We start from the raw sequence: 26,682 nt of genomic DNA on the forward strand, positions 1-26,682 counted from the left end.
GGGACAGAAATTGTTGGGAAAGCTCATATGGTCAGCACAAACTACTTAATGTCCTTAGACTGTGACCCCCTGGTTTTGGTCTCCCTGATCATCACGACTATCCTTCCCGCATCCAAAAGTCCTATTAGGATTTTATAGGATTCAATAAGATCCACCCTACAACACATTCTTCCAATATAGTCCTAAACAAGATAATAAATTGCGAGGCTGGATGAACACAGCAGGCCGAGCAGCATCTCAGGAGCTGCTCGGCCTGCTGTGTTCATCCAGCCTCGCATTTTATTATCTTGGAATCTCCAGCATCTGCAGTTCCCATTATCTCTAGTCCTAAACAATCCAGTTTCTGTTCATTTGTCAGTCCTGCCAACCAGGAATCAGTCTGGAAGACCTACGTTGAACTCCCTCCATAGTTAGAACATCCCTCCTCAGGTAATAAAGGCCATAGCCTCAGAGGACCTCACATTGGAAATAGACAACGGGCTGTAATGCTGATGGCATTACTCTGTATTGCAAACCAACAATCCAGCCTGAACTAACCAATACCTTCCTCAGAGACCAAAAGCATACATCATGTTCCAGTTCTAAGGCCCTGTACAATTGTCGCAAACCATCCCCATTCCTGTACTCAAATCCTCTTACATTGAAGCCAACATTCAATTTGTCTTCTGGACTGCTTGTTGAACCGTGTGCCTATGGTGGCTCATTGGTAGGCACTGCTGTCTGATGATGCCATGGACCCAAGTTAGATTCTGCCTTTGGGCAACTGTCTACATTGGTTTGCTCTGGTTTCCACCCATAGTCCAAAGGTGTACAGGTTAGGTGGATTGGCCATTGGAAATGCAGGGTTATGGGGGGTGGGGGAGGCATTGGATCTGGGCGGGATGCTGTTTGGAGGGTTGGCCTGCTAACCACTGAGTTATGTCTGAATGGTCTGCTTCAATCTGTAGGGATTTTGTGATTCTAGTCTCAGTGACTGATGTACAAAGACAAGTGAGTCTTATTGCATCTCCCCATCTACCATTCTATTGCTACTAAGATAATAAACTGACATTCTGTTTTCACTACAAAATGGATAACCTCTCATTTCTCCACATTACACTTCATCTGCCACGTATTTGCTCACTCATTTAAATTGGTCAAACCACACAGAAACATCTCCACACCCTCCTCGCAGCTTGCCCTCTCAGCCAGCATTGTGTCATTTGCAAATGTGGAGATATTACATTTAATTTCCTCATCTAAATGGTTAACATATGCCATGAACAGCTGGGACCCAAGCACTGATATATCCATTTCCCTGCCAGCCACTGCCTGGTTAATCTGTGGAACTCATTGCTGCAGTAGGCTGCGGAGGTCAAATCATCATTCAGTGTGTTTTCATCAGAGGTAGCGAGGTTCTTAATTAGTAAGGGAATCAGGGGTCATGGGAGAAGGCAGGAGAATGGGGCTTGAAAAACATAACAATTATGATCGAATGGTGGATCAGTTGCAGTGGGCCAAATGGTTTAATTATGCACCTGTATCTAATGGCCTCATGGCCTTACTTGGAAAAGACCTGCTTATTCCTCCTCTTTGTTTCGATCTGCCAGCCAGTTCTCTAGCCTTGTCAGTACACCACACCAATCCTACGTGCTTTAATTTTATATTCTGATCTCTTACGCAGGATCTTATTAAAAGCTTTCCAAAAGTCCAAGTGAACCACATCCACTGGCTCCCTCCTATCAACTGCCTTAGGTACATCGCTGAAACATTCCAATAGATTTGCCAAGCATGACTCTCCTTTTGTAAATCCTAACTGACTCCATCCGTTCCAGTCACTGTTCTCCTAGTGCTCTGCTAATAAATCATTTAGAATTGACTCTAGTGATTTACCTGCTACCAATATCAGGTGAAGCAACCTGTTTTCTCTCTACTTTTTTTAAATGATGAGGTTACATTAACTACCCTTTAAAGCTGTTTTCACAGTATTCCAGGTGCAGTGCAACCAAGCTCGCATACAATTGAAGCAAGAATTTACTCGTCCTAGACATAATTCTGCTTAGAATAAATGCTAACATTTTTCCAGCATCTTAGATGACAATTAGCTAACCCGATTCACACTATCGGATATTAAGACACGGTTGGAGGCAGCGCATACAGCCAAAGGCTGGAAGCTGTGACAATGTTCCAGCAATAATACTGAAAATGTGGGCTTCAGAAGTGGCTGTGCCCTTTCAAATGATCAGCTGTCTCAATTTAAATCCCATTTTGGTTTCTCAGCTCTCCGAAACTTGGATGTGGCAGAGCTGACCAAGGGTTTGTTTTAGTGAATTTATTTTGGCTGGTCTGGAGACAGATGTGGTATGGTATTGCTGTGGATGCAGTATGAGGCAGTATCACATCACCTTGGAGTTGCAGTATGTAGACCAAAATTTAGCTAAAGAGTGTGTAAACTCATTTGAACTGTAAAAGGAGACAAATAATTGACTAGGCATCAAATTCTGTCAAAATTGTCAACAATCCTATGATATAGGAGTTAAGATACATAATCCTTTGAAGTTTGCACCACAGATAGGGTGATTAAGAAGGCTTTTAGAACGCTTGCCTTCATTTCTCTGACATTTGAGTATCGGAGTTGGGACGTCATGTTGAGGTTGTACAGGACATTGGTGAGGCTTCTTCTGGAGTACTATGTGCAGTTCTGGTTGTCCAGTTATGGGAAGAATATTATTAAGCTAGAGAGGGTTCAGAAGAAATGTACCAGAACGTTGCCAGGAATGGAGGGTTTGAGTTATAAAATTAGACTGGGACTTTTTTCCCTGGAGTGTAGGAGGTTCAGAGGTGACCTTGTAGAGGTTTATCAAATTATGAGGGATGTAGATAAGGTGAATACCAGGTGCCTTTTCCCTAGGGCAAGAGGTTTCAAGAGTAGGGGTCACATTCTTAAGGCGAGAGGAGAAAATTAAAAAAAAAAGACATGAAGGAGTGGTTCACATGTGGAATGAACCTCCAGAGGAAGTGGTAAAGGTGGGTAAAATTACAACATTAAAAAGGTATTTGGATAAATACATGAATAAGAAATGTTTTGAAGGCTTTGGGTCAAGGTGGACTAGTTTAGTTTGAGATTATGGTCAGATTAGACTGGTCGGACCAAAGGATCTGTTTCTGAGCTTTTTGTCTCTATGACTCTATAAACCATTACACATATCCCGTCTTTGTAAAGGATTAGTCAAAGAAATTTTAATACATTTATTTGAAAATAGCAACATCATGAATAGGCACATTACTGTGGCCTTTGATTCTTATCCACGGATACTAGATGGGTTGGTATGGCAGGGGGAAGGGAAAATTGTGGTAGGCAGAGAGCATTAGGGCTTTAAAAGACCAGGGTCAAGGGCAGAAGGGCATTGGCTGGGATAGAGTTACGAAGATCCATGCTGGTGGCTGGAAGGGTGTGGAGTAGCATATGTGAGAGATCAAAGGTAGTGTCCACAAAATTCTCTTTCTTAAATATACTTTATATATCACAGGTAACCATTAGGCTAATATCCTGAACTTAAATGATTAGGACTGATTGGAATTAATTTCCTTTAAATAGATATTTTTAAATTGATTTAATGGAGACTAAAACACTTCTGCTTCAAACAAGGGTCTGTAATGTTAGTGGATCCCATAAGCATTTTACACAACTGCCTCACATCTGTTTGCAGAGTAGGATAACTTGGGTATATAACCATAGTTACTTGCTGTGCCTAATTACCTGACGAACTAGGTAGTCATATGTTTTTGCATGTGTATTTCTTAAATCTGTTGGAAAATAGTTAAATTTCAAAAAACAGGAAGATGTAAGTTCTTAAACTGCTTTATTCCACTGACAAGAATATGACAGAGAACTATGGATTTTACTATTACATTCAATATTACTTGACTTCGCCATTATAAAGATGATGAAGCTTACATATCAGTGATCATCTAGCTTGACTTTATTCTGATCACCCTTTCCAAACATCCTGTGGCTGTCTGACTGTGTTATAGCATACTTTATTCATGATGTGAAGGTGCTGGGGTTGAAGCGGATAAAGTCAGAAGTCATGCGACACCAGCTTATAGTCCAACAAGCTTATTGAAAATCACAAGCTTTCATACAGCTGCTCCTTCACCAGGCAAAGAGGTGAAGTTATTCACAACCTGACTGACGATGTGTCATACTTTTATACAACCAAGCAGGTCAATGAGGTATGGAACAGCAATGATTGGCCTGATTGACAGAACAGATCGAGTGTTCATCTCCCATCCTATATTCTCATCCTTGATCGTAAGACATTAAAACACTTGAGCAGTCTTAGACTGCCACCTAGTGTGAATGCTCGGTAACCAATTGATTAATCTGACCATTCTCCGGAATGGGTAGGGGAGCTTGTGAAAAGCTTCTTTGTGCTTTATTTTGTTATTTCTTACACATTTCAATTGTGTTTCGGTTTCTGGTAAATGATACTTTATGCTGTAGTTTGGAATTTATTCCATCTTTATTTGTGGCCAGGTTTTGTCTTTTGGCAGGAGCTGGTGTGGCAGCAGTGTTAAGAAAGGCAAGCTTGGAGAGATTTAATTCCTGATCACTTGTGTGTCAGGTCTCCTCTCAGTGAATCCACTCCTTTTCTGTCAAATGAAGCATCAGAATGACATTGGGTATTTAAATGTGGCTGTGGCGAAGAAGTGTTGAAAACTGTTTAGTGTAAAACAACCTCCTAACATAGAGTACATATGAACAAACCGCAAAAGGTATTTCTTGAACACATTTCTCTTGAACACTAGGCACCGACAAACTGATTATAATCTGGGTACTTGAATTTTTGAGTCTGAAACGTGTCAAGGTGCTCATACAATTCTTCTTGGTGATGTAAATATTACACAGGTAACAACTAGGGGTAGCACAGTGGCTCAGTGGTTAGCACTGCTGTCTCACAGTGTTAGGGACCAGTGTTTGATTCCACCCTCAGGAGACTGTGCGGAATTTGCACATTCTCCCCGTGTCTGCATGGGTTTCCTCCGGGTACTCTATTTCCAACCGCATCCCCCGCCTCACCCCCACAGTCCAAAGATGTGCAGTATAGGTGGATTGGATGTGCCAAATAGCCAGTAGTGTCCAAGGATAGGTGGGTTAGTCCTGGAAAATGCAGGATTACAGGGATAAGATGGGGTCTGGGTTTGGGAAGGGGATCCTCTTCAGAGGGTCACTGCTCACTCCAGGGGCTAAATGGCCTCTTTCAACACTGTCGGAATTCTATGAACTACAATGTGGGGATATTTTAAAGAAAACACAAGTCAGAGATTCAAGGGCTATAGTTAAATTTATTTTTCCATTTTAGTTTAGGACAGATAAATGCAGTTTTTACTTATCATTGTCCTGAATTATTTAATTACTATTTATAACACAAAAATTTTTCTATTGCTCTTTTAACAGAACTAATTGTCACACCCATCCAGAACAAAAATAATTATTTCACCTGTCACATATAAATTGTTCAATTATTATTTACTGAAAAAAATATATCAATATCTTAGTATTTGTATCTTTAATGCATTTTAAATATAAAATATGGAAAGGAGTAAAATAACAAGATATGGCATTTGATCGAATGTAGTTAATTTCTCAGGTAGCTTCTTGCATCCATTGGAAGATAAATATTGATTTTGAACAATGAATGTATTCTTCAGTAGGCGAAGTGGCATTTTATTAAAAAACATTTAACATTCTGATCAAAGAGCTTCTTTATATCAATTCTTCAGTTTCTCCTTCAAATTTATGTCCCTTTGCATGATTTTAATGATTCATTCAAAATTACATTCTGGTAATGTTTTTAATCATTCTAGAATCCCAGTTAACCATCTCCTAATATACAGAACAGAACCTATATAGATTTTGTTTTGAGAATTAAAATATTATCATATAATTTAAGCCATACAGTAAATGTCTGTGAGTAGTATACTCAGACTGTGTTTTCATTAGCTGGATGCATTATTGCTTTGCACACAGAAGTCATTGAATTTCTCACTGACATGTGTATTACAAATACCACTGAGGTCAATAACCCTCTTTCCCTACTATAACCACCTTTGTACTATGACAATTATTATGCTGATAGATAAAGATTGGATTGTACATAGGAGACAGTTCTTGTTGATAGAAGAAGATGACGAATCTATTTCTAAAATCAAAAACAAAAAGATTTTTAACTCAAATTATTCAACACGTTTTGGAAACCTTAAAATGCATTTCTGTTATCGGTAATCATTATTAACATAATTCACTTATAATTGACTCCACTTACCTTGGATACTTATTAGGTCTGGAGGTATTACGTCTGGGTTCCCTCCTGTCAAGCCAATTTTTAGACTCCTCACTTCACTTACTGTATGCTGCGCAATCCATTTTTGGACTAATGTGGAATTTTCAGCATCCTTAACAGTTTGAAGGTTTACTCCAAGCAAATTTCTCAAATGGCCAGGACTGAGTGCCTGAAACAAAAAGAACTATGTGTTGCTTCAAGAAAAATGGTCATGTTTGTACCACACAACAGACCTTATTGATGTGCATAAAATGCTGGAAAGTGCCTAAATTATGGGGCAGAAGTGAAACCCTGAACAAAAGAAGAAGAAAGTTTTGCACTTTCATGAAGCTGTTGTGAACTCAACGTCCCATTATGCTTCTCAGTCAAAAGTATTTGTTGTCAATTTATTAAAGTCTAGTTTCTAACTTAAACCCAACTTTTGCATTTGCTATAATATGAAATGCAAAGTGGCAGACATTTACTATTTAAACTGAGTAACAATTCTCTGAACACGTGTCACAAATGCTTATTAGCAGATTATTTGATTTTGAAAGGCATTACTGTGCAAGGACAAGTTCAACTTTGGTCACACACTCCTCCCCCCAGCTCTCTCTCTCGCTCTCTCTCACACACACACACACACACACACACACACGCACACACACACACACGCACACGTACACACACACACGCACACACAATCATAAATATTGTGTTTTTCCATACTTTTACTTCTTCAGGATTCAGTGTCAGGAATACACTCGGGTCCATGTTGATAGTGTTCTTAGCAAGAGTTTGTAAATCAGATGTCGTTGCACCAGCTTTAGAAAACAAAAAAACTTGTTGAATAAAAATGACAGTGTACTTTCCAAGCACTGGCATCTTAGAATACACAGAACTTCCTGCATATGATAAGCTTCAGTAATACAGTGAACATTGTTAGTTCCTTAGTAAAATTCCCTTCTCATACTCAGACAATATTTACTTGTGCTGACAATTCTCCTTAAAGTGTTAATAAGTAGATCTGAAATACCAATATAAGGCACACAAAATCGAAATGCAGCAATTTTTTGAAAGTAGTAGCAGTTCAGTTTCAGATTAGTTTAATGTTTATGTCAATAGTGTCTTCATTTAAAATCAGCATTTTACAATCATTACTCCTTAATTTGTTACGATAACTATATCTGCAAGTAGATTAGAATTAGATTGAAGAGGGTTTTCCCTAATAAAAGCAGCAAAATGCTTCTTCCACTTCAATGTCATATTGTGATTAACTGTAGCTTTCAAAGGTTCAATTTGTACTTCCACAAATTTTAACAGTCTTTTGCCAATCGTGGAAAAAATAGCCTTTTTACATAACAGTCCTGCAAATTGGCCAATTCAGTACAGGAAATAACTCCAGAATTCACAGCAACTTCTCTGTTGAGATTTATATCTGTATTACTTACCAAGGTATGTCTTTATCTGATTATAATAAATGACTGAATCATTGGTTTGTTTCTCAAGAATGCTTTTTACTTTGTTGTATATTATCTTTTTCTTCGACTGAGAGCATGATGAAATTTTCAATGTGGATGCGTTGCTGTGGGAAAATAGTTACAACAGTCTGAGTTATTTTACTTACAAAAAGCAAGCAGAATTCCATTCAACAACTGGGTTTTTCAAAGCATAATTCAGTGTCAGAGACTTGGGCACCAGTCCTAGCATTGAGGATGGCCATGGCCAAGGCCTCAAAGCACTGGGAGGAGATGCTTACATTTCCAGGAATGCTAGGGAAGATTACTTTTGGAATACTGCATTCGATTTTGGTCTCCCTGCTATAAAAAAGAAGCTGTGAAACTTGAAAGGGAGCAGAATAGATTTACAAGGATGTTGCCAGGGTTTGAGCTATAGGGAAAGGCTGAATAGGCTGGGACTACTCTCCCTGAAGAGTCAGAGGCAGAGGGGTGACCTTTTAGAAGTTTATAAAATCATGTGGAGCATGGATAGGTGAATAATCAAGGGTCTTTCCCTCAGGGTAGGGGAGTCCAAAACTAGAGGGCATAGGTTTAATGTGAGGGGGTGAGTTTTAAAAGGATGTAAGAGGCAATTTTTCCTTTCATGCAGAGGGTGGTGTTTGTGTGTGGAATAAGCTGCCAGAGGGGACGGTGGAGGCTGGTACAATTGCAACGTTTAAAAGATATCAGGATGTGTATGTAAGTAGGAAAGGTTTAGAAGGATAGGGGCTATATGCTGGCAAACGGGGCTAGATAATTTAGGATATTTGATTGGCTTGGGTTAGTTTGACCAAAGGGTCTGTTTCCATGCTGTACAACTCTATGACGCTGTTAGGTGGGCTTACATTTTGGATCACAAAGAGAGGTATGTTGAAAACAAGAGGTTTTGCAGCGCAAGTTCTTAAAGTCAGATTGAAAAAAATTATAAGAGTATCACACAGGAAAACGGAAAGATTGGGATTTGTGGTTGTGGGACTTAAGAAGCTTGGTGAGCGAAAAACTAGTTTAAAAAGAAACAGTGATACTTGGGAATGAATGTACTACAGCTCAATTCCATGGTATATAAAATGCAATGAAGCAGTGTGTATCATTTGCAGGTTTCCCTGGTGATTCCAGCTGGGTTGGCTGGGACCATTAAGGATTGTTGAAGGCACTATTGGAGATAACACTCTTGTTGAGGAAGGCTGACCATCAAGAGGAACTCCAAAATGCAATTATTCCCGTTCAAATGAACAATCTTCCCCAAATATGCTTCCACATTATGCTTCCTCATCATCACTCTGTCCATCATCATTCATGGCCCGATTACGTTCTACTTTAGGTCCTTATTGTCAAGTACTTAAATATATATTTTCTGTTTGTGCAAGTTAAGGCAAATGGAATTATTGGTGAAAGTTGTGCAATTTTCTCATTGAGACAGTTTACAAATACAGTAACAAGCCTGCTAAATTATTCAATCATTTGTAACTTTGCATTAAGAAAGTCATCATAAAATGTTTAAGTTTTAGTGTCAAACAAAACATTACACCTAAAAAGAAGCTCAGAAGGAATACTTTTCTAACTGAATCTAAAGCAATAATCAATGAAAACAAATTGTCTCTGAACAGCCCGTTAACTAGACCAAACTGTTTACGGCCAATTTAGTCTCTACCTAAATAACTTATGTATTTTGACCCTTATTTTTATATCTTACTTTGATTCTCTCCTATTATCTGTTGTTTAGGGAAAGAAAAGCCCAGTGCAATGTGGTTTTTGGTAAAACAGAAACAGTTCACTTCAAAGAATGAGTTAGAACGGTTGGATGGTGCTACACCCCCAGTGGTGGGAGGCTGTAATACAGACAATTCAAAGGGCCCCCGACCCAAAACATCAGCTTTCCTGCCCCTCTGATGCTGCCCGGACTGCTGTTTTTATCCAGCTCCACACTGCATTATCTCTGACTCCAGCATCGCAGTTCTTACTATCTCTACTGAGAGAATTTCATAAGAAATGTGAACACATGAGTTTAAAGCAAATATGTGTGTAGTCATCACTTCTTATATATTAATATTGAGATGTATCTTCAATGGATTGCTAAATCTGTAAACAGAAGTATATTATTTATGTATGACAGTATCTGTTGTGCATCCTTCTGTGTTGTGTTGAAACAGACTTCTACAGCAATTAAAGTGGAACTGAAGAAAATAGAAGACTCGAGGCCATTTAATTTTTTGTTGCTAAGGGAACTTGGAGGATTGGGGAAGTGATTGCAAATCTCCAGGTCCTGGTTAAAAGGAATCAGTATTAAAAATGAGTTCCTGCATGGGTTAGAACTGTGACATTTGCATGATGTGACAATGCTGTGACTTTAAGAGGCTATTTTATCCTGACTGTTTTTTATAAGAGAGATTGAATGAGAGCAGTCGAGAGAGGCGCCCAGCAGTCTGTGGTAACATAAAAAGTTCATGATGCCTTGGGTGTTTTTGCAAGTTGTAACAATTAGAAGCAGCCTGGATGGGTGTGGGCAGCTCTCACAGACCAAGGTTTTTAATTTTTTTAGTTTTGAACGGTTGCTGTTGGAGTCTTAACAGAGTTGATGCTGTTGTGATCTTGAAGAAGTGGAAGCTATTTTCCCCTCTTGATTACAGCCAAAAACTGAGGGTTGTAATCCTAGGCTGCTAGATTGCTTGTGAGACAAAATCTGTTTTTCTGAATTTGCCTTTTTGCCGAAGGGTGTGTTTGTAAGATATTACTATATTGGAAAAGTTAATTAGTCATAGTTACTGTATTTATTATTCTGTTAAGTTTTCTAACAGAGTTGTTATTCTAAATTCCTGCTTTCTCTGGATGTATTTTAAACATAATGTTTAAATAAATTGTGTTTTGCTTAACGTTGAGTAGTTTGACCAATCACATTCCATCTGGGATAGGCACTTCATATTTGCCTTTAAAACAAGGAGGAAGTTAGGATTAGGCCACCTTCCTAAAATATATTGACAGGGTCTGGTCTGGTTCACAGTAATAGCCGTGTAAGCACAGAATACACATAACTGGTTCTCAGCAGCCTGGATATAAGAACACTTACCTGATTTCAGTGGAGCTGATTGCTTGGATTTGGCTTTCATCAAGAAGACACAACACACTACCACCGATCATATTCAAGATACTTGTGTTTAACACTCCACCTGCTTTCAAGTACGTTGAAACAACAGCTTTTTTCTGTGTATTAGAATGGCAGAATGTTAAGAAAACGACTGCAGCTCAGCAAGTAATCTTCTTTCAAAGTGAATTTCACACGACAAAACTTTCTGCGTATTTTACTTAATCCTTTTTGGTCGTATTTAATTTGTCTTTTTTTTGTTCTTCGATACCAGACGGTATTCAATTATGATACTCTGTTAGCAATATGGCATCAGTTATTGCAGAATCAAGACTTCCTCTAATGTGTTCTGTTTAATGTCTAACACCAATCTCAAAGCATTGCCCTGCTTAATTAACAGAACACTTTCATTTTGCCTGGCAGCAAATCTTGACATCCTGGTTAGTTGAAATTACCAACTTACTTCAAATTATAGCAACTCTGAGCTGAATATCTGCACTTGCTGAGTCAAGACAGCCAAATTCAATTTCACAAAGAACCTTTGTAACTTAGATTAGATTTGAATTCTGATTTTTGGGATAAATTGCCCAGGTATTCTGATGAAATTACAAAATCTTTTTTCTTAAAAAAATTCACTCTCTGGATTCACTCTCAGCATTGTTGGCTGATTGCCTATCCCTGATTCCTCAAGGATCTGGTGGTAAACTGCCTTCTTGGAGCACTACAGTCTGTATGCTGTAGGTAGACCCAAACTGTTATTAGGAAATGAGTTCCAGGATGTTGACCCAGCAACAGTGAAGGAACAGCGATATATTTCTAAGTCAGAATGGTGAGTGGCTTTGGAGAGGAACTTGCAGTCTGGGGTTTTCCCAAGTATCTGCTGCCCTTCTCCTTCTGGATGGTAGTGGTTGTGGGTTCTGCAGATGCTGAGTAAGGAGCAGGTGGGTGTTAAGGGGGAAGGGTGGGCGAGGGGGTTTGGGTGCTAGCTCAGTGAGATACCAGGTACATGGAGGAATGCTCAGCTTGAGGGGCTGTCTAGTTGGGAAAGTCAGGGGAGGTTTGGAATGTGAGGAAGGAGGGTATTGGATCCAGCTGGATTGAGTTTGGTAGTTCAGTTTAAGAGATATGGAGTAGGTTTCTCTAACTCATACCTAACTGTAAGGCTGCGCTGAATTGGAACTCTCCAACACCCCTGAAATTATGGGCTTTTCTCGGAGGTTGCCAGACACATGGGAGCTGCCCATCAGAATTCTCAACTTCCTGGACATTTCCTGTAAAGTCAGCTGCTAACTCCACATGGTACTAATGTACAACATCAATTTATGCCTCTCCTACAACTGTCTAGCCATTGGAATATCCAGGGCAATCAACTGAAAGCTCTGTCTGCATGATCCATGTTTCCACTTTAGTAGAATCCTTTACAAGGAGTAAGTTTAAAAAGAGCAAAATTCCCTACAGTAGCCATTAGACCATTAGCAAACCATAAAACAGTTTTCCATTACAGGATGTTAATAAAAATGATAATTAACATTTTCAACCGTAATCCTCTGTTAAATGCTGAAAGAACAGCAAAGAAATTTCAGCCGAACATCAGTCGAACTGACTCCATTGCAGACTTGTCTTACTGCCCTATATTTCCCCATATAAATAAGCCCAGAAGGGCTGAGTTTAAAGCCAGACTCTCTTTCAACCAAGACAATCCCTCAACTTAATTTTTATTAAAAGTTTCTTTTGAGCTGTTGTACCATGACATCATTCTGGCTGTTCTGCAGTAGAGCTGAAACAGTCTCCACTTTGGTTATATTCCAAGTGCTGATTTCGGTAGAATTGTACACCACAAAAATGTTTCCCAGCAGCTGAATTTTCTCTTCTGGTAATCCATTTGGATAAATCTGTTTTGGAAATATTCAGAGTTAGAAAATAAAAGCAGAAAATGCTGGACAAAGATTAGCTAGCTTCTACTTAGTTAATGTTTCAGATCCATGAACATTAATCAAAATGTTTGTTAGTGAAAAATTAGAGATGAATTGTAACACTTATTCAGATTGTACATGATGAAGAAAAGAATAAGAAATGAAACATCGATCATTTTCTATAGAGTTATACAGCACAGAAACAGACCCTTTGGTCCAACCAATCCATGCCAAACCTAATCCCAAACTAAGCTACTCCTATTTGCCCATATCCCTCCAAACCTTTCTAACTCATCGACTTACACAAATGTTTTTTAAACATTGTAATTGTACTCATATCCACCACTTCATGAGTAAGTTCATTCCACACGCGAACTGAGAAGTTCTATGCTTCCTTGTGCAAAATACAATAACAATCAGTTAAGGTCTCCCACCACATTTGGCTAATCTAATGATTTAAGTTAATTGGAGGATCCACTCAAGCCCTGGGCAGCCAATTCTGTAAAGAGCATGGCACGTTGCTGAGGAGCCTGTTGACCAGGTATATTCCAGTTTTCTTGCAAGATTTCTGGGCAACTCTGAACCAACAGGGACCATATGGATAGATGTAGGCCATTCAGCTCACTGAGCCAGTTCCAGCATTTCATAACATCATGGCTAATCATCTACCTCAATGCTACTTTCTCATGTTATTGTCATATCCCTTGATCCCACTAGGTCTCTAGAAATATATTGATTTCTCTCTTGAATATCCTCATCGATTAAGCTTTCACAACCCTGTAGGGTAAAGGATTCCAGAAGATTTACCACCTTCAGAGTGAAGAAAGTTCTCCTCACCTCAGTCTTACATGGCCAATCCAGAGATTATATCACTTGATTCTGGACACACCAACCAAGGGAAACATCCTATACACATCCATACAGTCACACCCCGTAAATATTTTGTAAGTTTCAATGAGATCACGTCTGATTCTTCAAAATTCTTGAGAATACAGGCCCAGAAAAAAGACTTATTCTCTTCTCATAAGAAAATCCAGCTTCTTTTTTATTCGTTCATTTGTGGGAATCACTGACTTTGCCAGCATTTATTGCCTATCCTGAATAGGCACAGTGGGCTCAGTGGTTCGCGCCAGGGACCTGTTTTGATTCCAGCCTCGGCGACTATGCATGTGGAGTTTGCAGGTTCGCCCCATGTCTGTGTGGGTTTCCTCTGGGTGCTCTGATTTCCTCCAACAGGTCCGAAGACGTGCAAGTTAGGTGGTTTGGCCATGCTAAATTGCCTATAGTATCTAGGAATGTGCAGGCCAGATGGGTTAGCCATGGAAAATGCACATTTACAGGGATAGGGAAGGGGGTTGGTCTGGGTGGAATGCTCTTCAGAGGATCAGTGTGGGCTCGATGGCCGAATGGCCCCTTTCCATATCTTAGAGATTCTTCTATGATTCTACTTGCTTTCAGAATTTTCCAGACTCAACCATCTGTAGGAGACATATGTAGTCAGACCAAATAAAGACAGTATATTTCCTTCCTTGTACAACATTAGAGAACCAGATGGGTTTTTATGACAATTGACCAGTGGTTACACAGTTGCTGTTTGGCCAGCTCTCTATTCCATATTTGGTTTCTTTGTCATTCCAGGGAATTAATCTGTTGAACCTCAGTTACACTCCCTCATTGGCAAATATATTCTTCCTTAGATAAGGAGTCTGAAACTGTGCGCAATACTATAGCTCTGTCTCACCAAGCATCAACAGAACTGTAGGAGGCATTACAATCACAGCCAATGTTACTATTGAACAAGTCAGAACGAGAATAAAGTCTGGCTTGACAGATCATATTTCACTTAGTTTTCAATGTGCTGGCCTTTCAATGAAACATAAGTATTTAAAGTGGTCATTTGGTGTCAACCTCAAAAAAATTAAAATAAAATAACCCAAGCTCTTTCTAAATATAACAGCTTGAAAGACTTCAAAACACATAACAAAACAAAATCAGATCTACTCTTCAATGCTATCATTTTAAAGTTTAACAAAACCCAGTGAAATTCCTACCCTATCAGCTCAGTAGATTTGACTGAATTCCTTCTTCACCATTCTGGTCACATGATCTGTGACACTTTTTGCCTTGACCACTCACACAGCTGACAGCTTACACTTTCTCAGTCTTTGAATAACCGATGCAGGTTTGTAACCACACACTTCTGGTCTGGAAGTTCTCAAATAACACCCTTTCACTAAGGTAATCAATTTCTTTAACTGCTCTAAACAATCTCCTTTTCCTATGAGAGGCTTTACTTGCTTCTGATTCTAGTCAGGTCTTCCTCAAGCTACTCAAAAACTAAGTAATCTGTAAAAAAAACCTTGCTCTTCCTAACCTCTGCTATGCTCATGGTTTAACATTTGCTCTCACTGGTTGTAAAACTCTACAGTATCATTAACACTTCAAGAGGCATATACTGGTTTAAAATCATGGAAACACTGATCTTTTAACATTTTTTACAAAAATAGACCAACACTCACTGTTTGCCACTAATTTAAAATCTAACCTCAAAAAAAACACAGCTTTCATCACTTAAGGTATCTTTTAGCCTGTGCCAAAAACCCCCTTTGTTAACACACCATTTTCCTTCCCCACTGATTGCTTTACCTACATGTTAGCTTTTAGTGACTCATGAACAAGAATACACGAGGTCCCTTTGGAAATCCATACTCCCTAAAACTCAGAAGTTACAAAATATTCTGCCACTCAATTCATTCCCCCACCACCCCTACACATGTAGCATTCCCATTTCTCTTAAACTGCAGCCAATCTGGGCGTTCCCTGATACTGGCACTAAAATAATCAAAAAGGACGACATCATTTCACAACAAATGGAAACCCCTTTTCTGTACTGCTTTCTTTAAAGAAAAGGGCAAGGAGGCAGTGAAAAATCTGTAATTTTCCCATTCTTTTGTCAGGTCTACAAAAGGATCTAATTATGTGTTCTTTGCCCTCTACACAAGACCTCTATAATTGAATGAGGCATTCTATTTGTATAAGTTTATATTTTCATCCATTTCCCTTGTGTGCTTGAATAAAGACAACAATACTATGGTTGCTGGAAATCCGAAAAAAAAAGAACACTGGAGAAACTTAGCAGGTCAGAACTCTGAAGGACAGTAATACTAGACTCAAACCTTTAACTCTGCTTCTCTCTCCACGGATGCTGCCAGACCTGCTGTGTTTCATGTCCATGTCTGTTAGGTACCCTTTCTGGTTAATGACCTGTTAGAATTAGCTGTTGTCATTGGCCCTAGTATAGTAAGTAACTGTGTGTTGGAAATACATGTACATCAGTATTTCTGTGACTCTCCTCCACCGATCTAACATTCAAAAGAATACCTTGTGTCTCAACAGGATTTTGATGTCTCTGCCATGGATTATTAGCATTTCAAGACTTGGTTCAAATCGCCTGGAATGCCTCCCTCTCAGGAAACTTATCTGCACTGCAAAAAGCAGAATTGCTACATCTCCCGACTGCAAATGAGTTTTGCTGACAACCAAAAGTTTTTAAATGATTGGGCATTTTTCAGGCTATTATTGCCCTTGAAGAGAGTAGAGAAGCTAGTTTATTCACAGTTAATGCCTGCGAGGAATGCAGGTTGTAACATCACAAGCTTGCAACCTGTGATTTCTTAGAAAATGTTTCTCATGGGTGCTACTCCCAGCTAGCAATACTGAAGGAAATAATCATCCATGATGTCCAATGAAATTATTCCAAAGAGACTGGTATCCTGTCACTAAGTTACCCTTTATTTACATAGTAGGATAATAGGTTGGGACAACATTGTGGGCCGAAGGGCCTGTACTGTGCTGTACTGTTCTATGTTCCACACATGAACAGGTCTTGAATTTAGTGCTGCTTCTTCAGAGTCAGAGAGTGTGAGTATCTCTGACCCTCCTGTTTTGACCTGTCAACCAGGGCTTCCTGGTTGGACCATATTAAGAGCCCCAATCAGGGAACTCAATCTATGAAGTCCAGCTGGCTGACCTCATAAGAAACCAGCTGTCTTGATTCTAAGACAACAAGGTGTGGAGTTGGATGAACACAGCAGGCCAAGCAGCATCATAGGAGCAGGAAGGCTGACGTTCCGGGCCTAGACCCTTCTTCAGAAATGGGTCTTGGCCCAAAACGTCAGCTTTCCTGCTCCTCTGATGCTGCTTGGCCTGCTGTGTTCATCCAACTCTACACCTTGTTATCTCGGATTCTCCAGCATCTGCAGTTCCTACTATCTCTGTCTTGATTCTAAGCTGCTCGGTTATAAAGTGATAAGAAATAAGAATAAGAAAAAAACACTGACTGGGAAAGAATTTAATTGTGCTCGTGAATGGATGGCTGTTTTAATAATGATCCAATGCATTAGTTCAGTTATTATTGAAAAGCTGGGAAGAAAGGGTGTCAACTTGGCAGCTCTTATCCCACAAATGGCTGTGGATCCTGGGCTAATTTCAATTGTCAAGACAGATATTAGTCACTTTCTTTGGGTAAGTGTATGAAAGGGTATGGAACAAACATGGGAAAACTGACTTAAGCTGCAGATCAGATGTAGTCAATTTGAATGGTAGAGCTGAGTGACCTTCTCTTATTCCTACACTGTCCAAAACAAATGACTTCATTCTCTCAGTTTGGCTGCAGTGAGAAAAGATTCTCAAGGCTATGAGGGTTTCAAACAGAACAAACTACTGTTCAAAGATATAGACAAAGATAAATTCATGCAATAACATAGCAGAATGTGCAAAAAATAATTCACATTCTCCATTAAAATTGAAAAGGACAATCATTAATCAAATATTGAAGTATTTACTACTTAAATTTAAAGCTAATGCTTTGTGGGGAATTCCCTCTAATAATGATTTCCCCCTACACCAAATGTTCACTTCACCTATCCAAAAGCACATGCCTCCCTAACCTGTTCTTCCACTCACCTATCCCCTCCTCCCACCTCAAGCTACACCTCCATTGCCTACCTACTAGCCTCATCCCGCCCCCCACCTTGACCTGTCCATCCTCCCCGGACTGACCTATCCCCTCCCTACCTCCCCACCCATACCCCTCCTATCTTCTCCTCTATCCATCTTCAGTCCGCCTCCCTCTCTCTCCCTATTTATTTCAGAACCCTCTCCCCATCCCCCTTTTCTGATGAAGGGTCTAGGCCCGAAACGTCAGCTTTTGTGATCCTGAGATGCTGCTTGGCCTGCTGTGTTCATCCAGCCCCACACTTTGTTATCTCACATCCCTCATTTGTTTCTTTGTCATACTTGCAATAATTATTTTCACACCGTGTAACTTTACCTGACTCAGTTTGTTTTTGAGAACTTGAAGTTGTTCTGTCGAAAATGCAAGAGTTCCCAGTTGAGACAGTCGATCCTTCAGAATGTTATTATCCAGGCAGGCGTCCAAATCGGCAGCAGTATACTGTGCAGGTAGTATCACATCAAAAACCTTATCTGCTGTTATTTGGCCATTTGTACACTCTATGAAAACAATGATAATAGGGTAATTAGTGTAAAAATCAAAACATTTAAGTTTACTCTGCTGGATTGCAACTTAGGCTATGGTAAGGCTTTCTAGAATTGTTCCCGAGCGAAAACTGTCAGCATCAGCAAGTTCTTCAAAGACAAAAGGTCATCTAGCTTTTTAAGGCTGGATAACACACCAGATGGTGCACTGACTTACTGATCTGTTAGAAACACTCTGACCATCTCCTTTGATTACCTCAACTCTGCGCAAGTTGATTTTGTCACTGAGTTTAGACACGTCGCACTGTCTGAGCGCACCAAATGGAGGGAAAGTGAATGGGAATGGATTATATGTCAGGAGGGAGGCAATAGACCAGCGATATCAATAGACTGTTAATCCAGAGACACAGCCGATGTTCTGGGGACCTGGGTTCAAACTCCATCAGGGCCGATGATGGAATTTGAATTCAATAAATATCTGGAATTAAGAGTGTAATGATGACCGTGAATCCATTGCTGATTATCAGAAAATTCTCATCTGGTTCACTAACATCCTTTCGGGAAGGAAACTGCCATCCTTGCCTGGTCAGGTCGACATGTGACTCCAGACCCACAGCAATGTGACTGACTCATAACTGTCCTCTGGGCAATTAGGGTTGGGCAATAAATGCAGGCAGAGCCAGTGACTTCCTCAACCCATGAATGAATCTTTAAAAAATTTCCTCAAGGTGCTGCGAGGGTCATACAATACGCCCAGGACCAATAGGAGGAAAATCCAACCTACTACTGAGTAGCAGGGATCCATGCTCCTCTTGATCAGGCCTACACAAGTGAGATTCCACATTCCTTGGGTTTTTTTTTGGACAGCACCAGGAATTCATTTCTCTGATATATCATTCTTAATTTTAACACAGCTAAAGGAAAAAATTAAGAACAAAATTTACATTGCACAAAGCAGGAATGATATTATAGATGGAGATATGCCAACAGAGGATGCGAAACCTTGGGGCTGTACTCTGGGTCAGCAATCACATACTGTTCTCAATAAACAGCAAATGGGGAATCGGGGAGAGAGGTTAAACCCCTCATAGGACAGACTTGAAATAAGGGCTATTAAAGCACTGAATCTTTCATGGCAAATGCCTACTGAAGTCAACACTAAACACCCTTTAAAAGCTAACAGGATAGACATCTGTAACCAAAGAAATATGAGATGATGGGGAAGTTGTAGAAATAAAGAAAACACTGGCATAATCATCAGCGTCAAATTAGCTTCCACTGGAAGCATTTTTTACAATTCCATGTTCTCTTTCTCACTGGCTTCATGTCCTAGATTACTCAGAAATGCCGTTGCTCAGCTGAGTTCACGATGATGTGCCCTGTCGGTAAGTAAAGCATCAAACACTGAGTCCTTAGGTTGGTCTGCACTTGTTAGTCGTGCCGTGTACGGTCTAAATGCAGGTCAACACAACAGTCCAAAATCAAGGGAGAGAGGTACAATAACGAAACAATCATCGTGTAATCACAGGTAAGGTGATTAGAATGCCAACTGATTAAATTTGCAAGAATGTTTCCAACCAGGATTGGGAACATGACACAAATGATCAAATACCAGTTGCACGCCTTGATCTTATAGGCAGGAACAGTTCGGAGAGAAGGTTTTGTTTTTGCTGGAGTTGATATCTAGATTGTCTCCTCACGTATCGTTGCAAGCCTTTCAAAATGACATTCTGTGAAGGGAAAAGCACCATTAGCCAACTTTCCACCTTGAGAAATGTGAAACACAAGACTTGGTAAACTTCAGTTTACACTTATCACAGGAGCTAAAATAGTGTGTCGCAGATTGCCCATCCTGTATAAGCATTAAAAAGGTGTCTTCTTCCTTAATAAAATACTTTTTCAATATATTAAGTGTCTTCATGGCTTCATTCTTGGTACATCCCAACAGCAGAATGGCCCAGCCTTCCATTGTTGCTAATACCTGCACTTAGATTTTGTACAGACAACACTGTATGTAACGTTAGTTAGGCTACAGTTGGATTACTGTGTGTGTGAATCTAGTCACCTTACTATAGTAAGGATCCAGTTACTCTCAAGAGGGTGCAGAGTAGACTCACCAGCGCGTTGCCTGTGCTGAAGCAATTCACCTACGAAGAGAGACTAGATATACTGGAGTTGTTTTCCTTAGAGCAGAGAGAAGGCTGCAGAGGATTCTGACTGAGACATGCAAAAGACAGGGTGCAAAGGATAGGGTAGATAGGGATAAAAATTTTCCCCTAATAGAGGAGACAATAACAAGGGACTCAGATTTAAGGTCAGGAGTAGAAGCGTTTGGAGGGGATTTGGTGAAACAAATGTTTACCCAGAGTGTTGTGGCTGTCTAGAACACACTGCCTAAAAGGGTTCGGGATGCAGGAACACTCAAGGCATTTAGGAACTATTTTGATGAACAACTGAAATGCCTGAGCATGCAAGGCAACAGGCCAAATGCTGGAAGATGGGATCACAATAGGTGGACATTTGATAACCGGTATGGACAAAGCTGGCTTTTTTACGTGCTGTAAAACCTTTGACTCTAACAACTACTTATGCTGAGATAGTAATGCGTGACAGTAAATAAGGAGAAGATTAAAATATAAAGAGAATTCTTGGAAACTGAATTTTGGCACGCGTTCACTAAATAACCCAAAATCTGACGACTGGTAAAATAAATGTGAAAAATGCTGCAATGGAACCTCTATTAATCATCTTAATGGAAGGACTCCCCTTTGCCTAACAGAGAATTGAAACCAATGGATAATCAGTTTCAAACTGGTCATGGGACAACAATACCATGGGCAGTAATATGAAGGGAGGCTCAACAAAAAAAGTCCAACAATAGCAGGTCAAGCAATGAGGTCTGGTCATCAGATCATCAGGAAAGCAAGTAATTGGGACGCATTTAATGAAAATTCCAGCATACGAACATGCTGCAAATCAGCTAATTAAAATATTATAGGTTGGATACTCGTACACAAAGGTTATTACTGCATTTATAGCAACCAAACCATCAGATTTTAAACAGAAGTGTTAATCCAGTTAACATAATTTCAAAGCTTTTGTAATAGTTTTGTACCTTGTTGACTTTGCCCCATGTACTTCTCCTCACAGCAAAGACAAGTGACCCTAAATTGTCCAGAGTGGACTCTGTCCAAGTGGTGGGATCACTGAAGGCACATAAAAAAAACATTAAATTACTGCAAAATTAAAATCCAGAGCTCAAGACATACACTAATATGCGAAGGCATTTTATTCAAATAAAATTACGTTAAACATTGTAGAACATTACATAGTTCAAAGATGCTTTGTTCTTAAAAAATGCAAACACCATAAAACAAAACTGTACAAAGCTTAGATATTTATTGTACAAACTAATTTCTTTTAAAGCAAAATAAACATCCATTATTCCACGTTATAAAAAGTCACATTATCCTCATAATACAATGTAAATTATACAACTTCTTTAACTTAAATAAAGCCTTTTATATGTAATCAATCCCTTGTAGTACATTACTCCAAAACTTTAATAAAAATAAATACTAAATTCCCACTCATTTGTGTAATCTAAGTGTTAATGGGCTATTCATGTTCAGTGCAAAAGCATTTTCAAACAATCGGCACGCTTTTAACAAAACGCAGCAAACATGAAGCTGAAGAAGAACAAGTGTACATGTCACCTATATTAGTGACACTACCCCCTGAAAGAAAACAGAACTGTTAAAACTTACCCAAATGTGGTATTTTGGTTAAGCAGGAAGTCAATAGCATCCTGTTGATTGGACGTGTAATTGACACAAGTTTTCAAAGGCTCCAATATAGAAACGTCAGCAGTTTTGATGTCTCCCTCATAGTCGCAGATCAAATTGTTCAAGATTGTCACATTATTTTTTGACAGATTTACATTGGAAAATTTCTGAGAGTAGGAATACAAATAAAAGTGATAAGGAAGTAGGCAGCATTTTTTTCCATTTATGTTCCCTTCCTTTATTCAGTCCGTCTTAGATCTTTTTAGGCTATTTATAATTTTGTTGGCAGAAAGGGAAGGTTGCTGGGAGTTTAACTAAGCTAATTGGCTGGGAGTGGGTGCAGGAGGTTGGAAAAGTGCAGAGAATTCTGTAAATCAGGATCCTCCCACAGGCTGTGGAGATTTAACTCCAAAGAAAGGTGAAGTCATCATTTGGTTCACTACCTGGAACCCAGCATGATTGACATGCTTGAGATTCCAAACACACAGTGAACAGCGGTTTGTGGACGAAATAGAAATTGCTGCAGATACTCAGCAGGTCTGGCAGCATCTGAGGACAGAGAAACAGAATTAGCATTTGAAATCCGACACCTCATTTTGGATACACAATGTTACTTCTTAAGTTGGAGATAGCGGCATAGTGGTACTAATGCTGGACTATGGACTTCAATAATGCTCAAATTCAAATTACACTTTGGCAGCTGGTGGAGTTTAAAGTCAATTCATCAATCTGGATCCAAAACTAGTCCCAGCAAGTAGGATCATGCAACTATTACCATTTGCCATAAGAAGCCATCATGTTCATGAATATCCTTCAAGGAAGGATACCTGCCATCCTTACCTGGCCCAGCCTATGTGCAACTCCAGACCTACAAAGACATTGATTCTTAACTGCCCTCTGAAGGGCCCTAGTAAGCTACTTACTAGGAAAATTAGGGCGGACACCCCATGAAAGAATAAAGATCAAGTTATTTAGCGGTACGGGTCATTGGTGAGACCATATCAAGAGTATAGTATTGGTCTCCTTACCTGTTTAAGGATTTGGATGCATTGGAAGTTGCTTAACGAAGATTTACTCATATAGTATCTGAAATGTTTCAGAGATAGTAGTAACTGCAGATACTGGAGAATCTGAGCTACAAGGTGTACAGCTGGATGAACACAGCAGGCCAAACAGCATTGTAGGAGCAGGAGAGCTAACCCTAACCTTATCGCAGCTTTCCTGCTCCTGTGATGCTGCTTGGCCTGATGTGTTCATCCAACTCTACACCTTGTTATCTCAGTATCTGAAATGGCAGGTTGTCTTATGAGGAAAAGTTGGACAGGTTAGGATTGCATCTGCTGGAGTTTAGAAAGCCAAGAGCCAACCTAATTGGAATGTACGAGGGAGAATTGAGAACAAGAATGTTTAAGGATTAATGGTCACCCACTGAAGAGAGAGATGAGGAGACATTTTTCTCAGACTAAGTCATGAGTCTTTGGAGCGCTTTTCTTTGATATAAGTCTTGGGTTATTTTTAGGCAGCTGACAATCATAGAATCCCTACAGTGTAGAAGCAGGCCATTCAGCCCATCACACTCATATCAACCCTCCAAACAGCATCCAACTTAGACACAGCAACTTACCCTATCCCTGTAACCCTGCATTTCCCATGGCTAACCCACCCAGCCTGGGCAATTTAGCACGGCCAATCTGCTTAATCTGCACATATTCGGACAGTGGGAGAAAACCAGAGCACCCGGAGGAAACCCACGCTGACAAGGGGAGAATGTGCAAATTTCACACAGACGGTCATCCAAGGCTAGAACTGAACCCAGAACCCTGGTGCTGTGACACAGCAGTACTAAACACTGAGCCAACCTATGGTGGCCGGGTGTGGAACACTACTTTAAGAAACTCCTGCAGATATAAGTTGAAGCTGATTATTAAGTGCAAACAGGGTTTCTACCAAATTGTCACCAGTTTTGGTAGCTTTGTTGGGAAGGTCTGAGGGAATTCATCCTCAGAGGCATGAGCTCACATCTCACTGCTTCAGGAACCCAATACAACGACCACCAACCAATCACTGGCTAATCTCAACTCAGTCAACTGCAAACTAAGGAACTTCCCGGGATAACACTGTAAACTATTCATGTCCAACTAATTTTTATAAATAAATTGTCATTTCGAGCATCACATACAACATTTTGTGAATGAATGCTCTGCTCTGTTCAGTGGATCTGCTTCCATCAAGTAAAGTTAAAATGATTTTCAGGTCCTGAGGAAGAAACTGCAGCCAAAAATGGAACAGGTCTGTGCTCTCCTTAGATGCTAGCTAATGGATTGAATGTTTCGAGCGAATGCTGTTTGAGTTTCAAACTGCAGGAAGTATAGATTTTTATTTTATTGTTGCTTCTTGATTTCAAGACTTCTCTGTGGCTGGATGAAAACCCGCTTTGCAATTTTTCTTTCAGGAGAGGAAGAATTTGAATCATTATAAACCAATTTGGTAAAGGGAAACTATGAAACAAAAACTTGTCACAGCTTTGACTTAAAACAAAATGGAATGTTGGCTTCTTTTGAATAACAAACTTGCAAAGATTAAAATTTCTCTGTGCAACCCAATACTAACGATGAAGATAATCCGTTAATATCCATTATTTTGGCCTTAGGTTCAGCTTTTAATTTCAATGCCGTGACAATCACAATTTTGGTGTTCCCCTTGCTGTAAATGCGACTTTCTTTTCAAATAGGGAAATAAAACATCTTAGTAAAGATTCATTTTAGATCTTTTACATGCCAGGGAAAATAAAGTGAGTTCATTGGTGCTTAACCTTTATTAATGATAAGAAAATATTCAAAAACCTTGTTCCCTGTTGCAGATTAACAAGGAACTATTTTTCCACATACAAAGTTTGACTTTCCAATTTATTCACTCATGGCATGTTAGCATCTCTGGCTCGGTCAGCACATATTGTACATCGCTGATTGACCAGAGGGCAGTTAAGAGCCAACTACCTTGCTATGGATCTGGAGTCACATGTGGGCCAGACAAGGTAAGGAAGGCAGTTTCATTCCCTGAAGAGACATTCGTGAACTATGTGGGCTTTCTTCCCCTAACAATCAACAATAGTTTCATAGTCATCATAACGCACTTAATTCCAGATTCTTCTACCGAGTTCAAATTCCACCATCTGCTGTGCCAGGATTTGAACCTGGGTCCCCGAAACATTAGCTGAGTTTCTGGATTAATTGTTTAGCGATACATCACTAGGTATTGCATCCTGAACTGTGAGAGCAGCAATGTCCTGTTTATTTTAACAGGGAGCTGGCAATGTCACACTTGCAAGCTGTAGAAGAGGTTTAAAACTCAAAACACAATTATTAACTGCTTGGCAAAGTACTTAAAATGCTCATCAATAATAAGAAGCAGAGTTTTGTGACTGGCAACCGAGAAACTGCAATACTTTACAAACAGGGCATGTGAGTCAGGAAGACAGCCTCATTCATCTTCTACAGTAGACAGGTACTGGCCATCAACATGTACAATGAACATTGCTCTCATTGATTTAATATAAATAGTCTTGAAGAGGCATTTGAACTCACCAGGCATGCTTGAGCATTTCTCAATAGATCCTGCCTTCTTGCTGACCCTTGAGGTAAAACATTAATGTTGGCACGTCCAACTGCCCGGAAGTAACTTTCGCAGTTTTCACTTGGGAATGTCTCAGGGCTAAAAAAAAAGGTGAATTTCCCAGGTTAAAGTCTATTTCATGATGGGTTAAACACAACTTTTATTTCTCGCTCATGTACTGTAATGACTTTCACTCATCATCTGGATAGGAAAGTCAGTGTCCCCACCACACTCTCAATTTAGTAGCTTGAGAGGCAATTAATGCCCAATAAGGAGATCATTCTTTTTCCACTGGCAATAACTCAACAGGGGGCAAGTGGAGCTGTTAAAACGTGGAGTGCAAACCTGTGTGGATTGTTGTGATCTCCACGGCATGGTCCTTTGTTTAGAGGCAGTGCCTGATTGAGTAATTCAGCATCAAGAAGGGTACCTCAGGGTCAACTCTTGTCCTTGTTGCTGATCCCTCAGCGCTTCACTTCGCACGTGCCCCTGCCCTGTGAAACCTCCTCACTATCACTTAATTCTGCGATCCTAATCCTTCTGAGGAAGGTCACCTCAGAAACACTAACTCTGCTTTCTCCTCCACAGATGCTGCCAGACCTGCTGAGCTTTTCCAGCAAGTTTGTTTCTATTTCTGATTTACAGTATGTGCAGTTCTTTTGGTTTCTTTTCTTGGGGTATTGATTGGCCTATAGTCCCGGGGGGTTTTTCCAAAGAAAAGGGTGGGATGCTCTACAAAGGGTCAGCGTGCCGAATAGCCAGCTTCCACACTGTAAGGATACTGTGATTCTAATCATCAGTTAATATAGGAGAAAGGACACAGAGGAAAAAAACCCCTGTGTGTCTTACCCATAAAATAGCAAGACATCCTCAGGCAAATCAGAAATCTTCCCTGGTGTTCCACTGGAATTCAGCTTTCTGGCCATGCAAATCAGCTGAGGAGCCAAGATTACAGTGTTAAATAATATTTTCTCACATACAGTTTACGTC

The 26,682-nt window shown here is 39.8% G+C and overlaps 1 protein-coding gene across 1 annotated transcript in view; it reads right to left on the bottom strand.

The window, feature by feature from the left end:
* Positions 1 to 5,319: 5,319 nt before the first annotated feature.
* The window catches only part of LOC125462409 (uncharacterized), a 320,685-nt gene continuing 299,322 nt past the window's right edge, over positions 5,320 to 26,682 (bottom strand). Inside the window, exons 168-179 of the mRNA XM_059654215.1 lie at positions 26,542 to 26,627; positions 25,665 to 25,791; positions 22,063 to 22,247; positions 21,411 to 21,501; positions 19,908 to 20,025; positions 18,129 to 18,310; positions 12,629 to 12,775; positions 10,869 to 11,002; positions 7,757 to 7,890; positions 7,035 to 7,129; positions 6,309 to 6,495; positions 5,320 to 6,185 (exon numbers count right to left, since the gene is read on the bottom strand). Coding sequence (XP_059510198.1) covers positions 6,082 to 6,185; positions 6,309 to 6,495; positions 7,035 to 7,129; positions 7,757 to 7,890; positions 10,869 to 11,002; positions 12,629 to 12,775; positions 18,129 to 18,310; positions 19,908 to 20,025; positions 21,411 to 21,501; positions 22,063 to 22,247; positions 25,665 to 25,791; positions 26,542 to 26,627 — 1,590 coding nt within the window. The 3' untranslated portion in view covers positions 5,320 to 6,081. The remainder of the gene's footprint in view (positions 6,186 to 6,308; positions 6,496 to 7,034; positions 7,130 to 7,756; positions 7,891 to 10,868; positions 11,003 to 12,628; positions 12,776 to 18,128; positions 18,311 to 19,907; positions 20,026 to 21,410; positions 21,502 to 22,062; positions 22,248 to 25,664; positions 25,792 to 26,541; positions 26,628 to 26,682) is intronic.

This window comes from Stegostoma tigrinum, chromosome 23, assembly GCF_030684315.1.
Source record: "Stegostoma tigrinum isolate sSteTig4 chromosome 23, sSteTig4.hap1, whole genome shotgun sequence".
Lineage (NCBI taxonomy): Eukaryota > Metazoa > Chordata > Chondrichthyes > Orectolobiformes > Stegostomatidae > Stegostoma > Stegostoma tigrinum.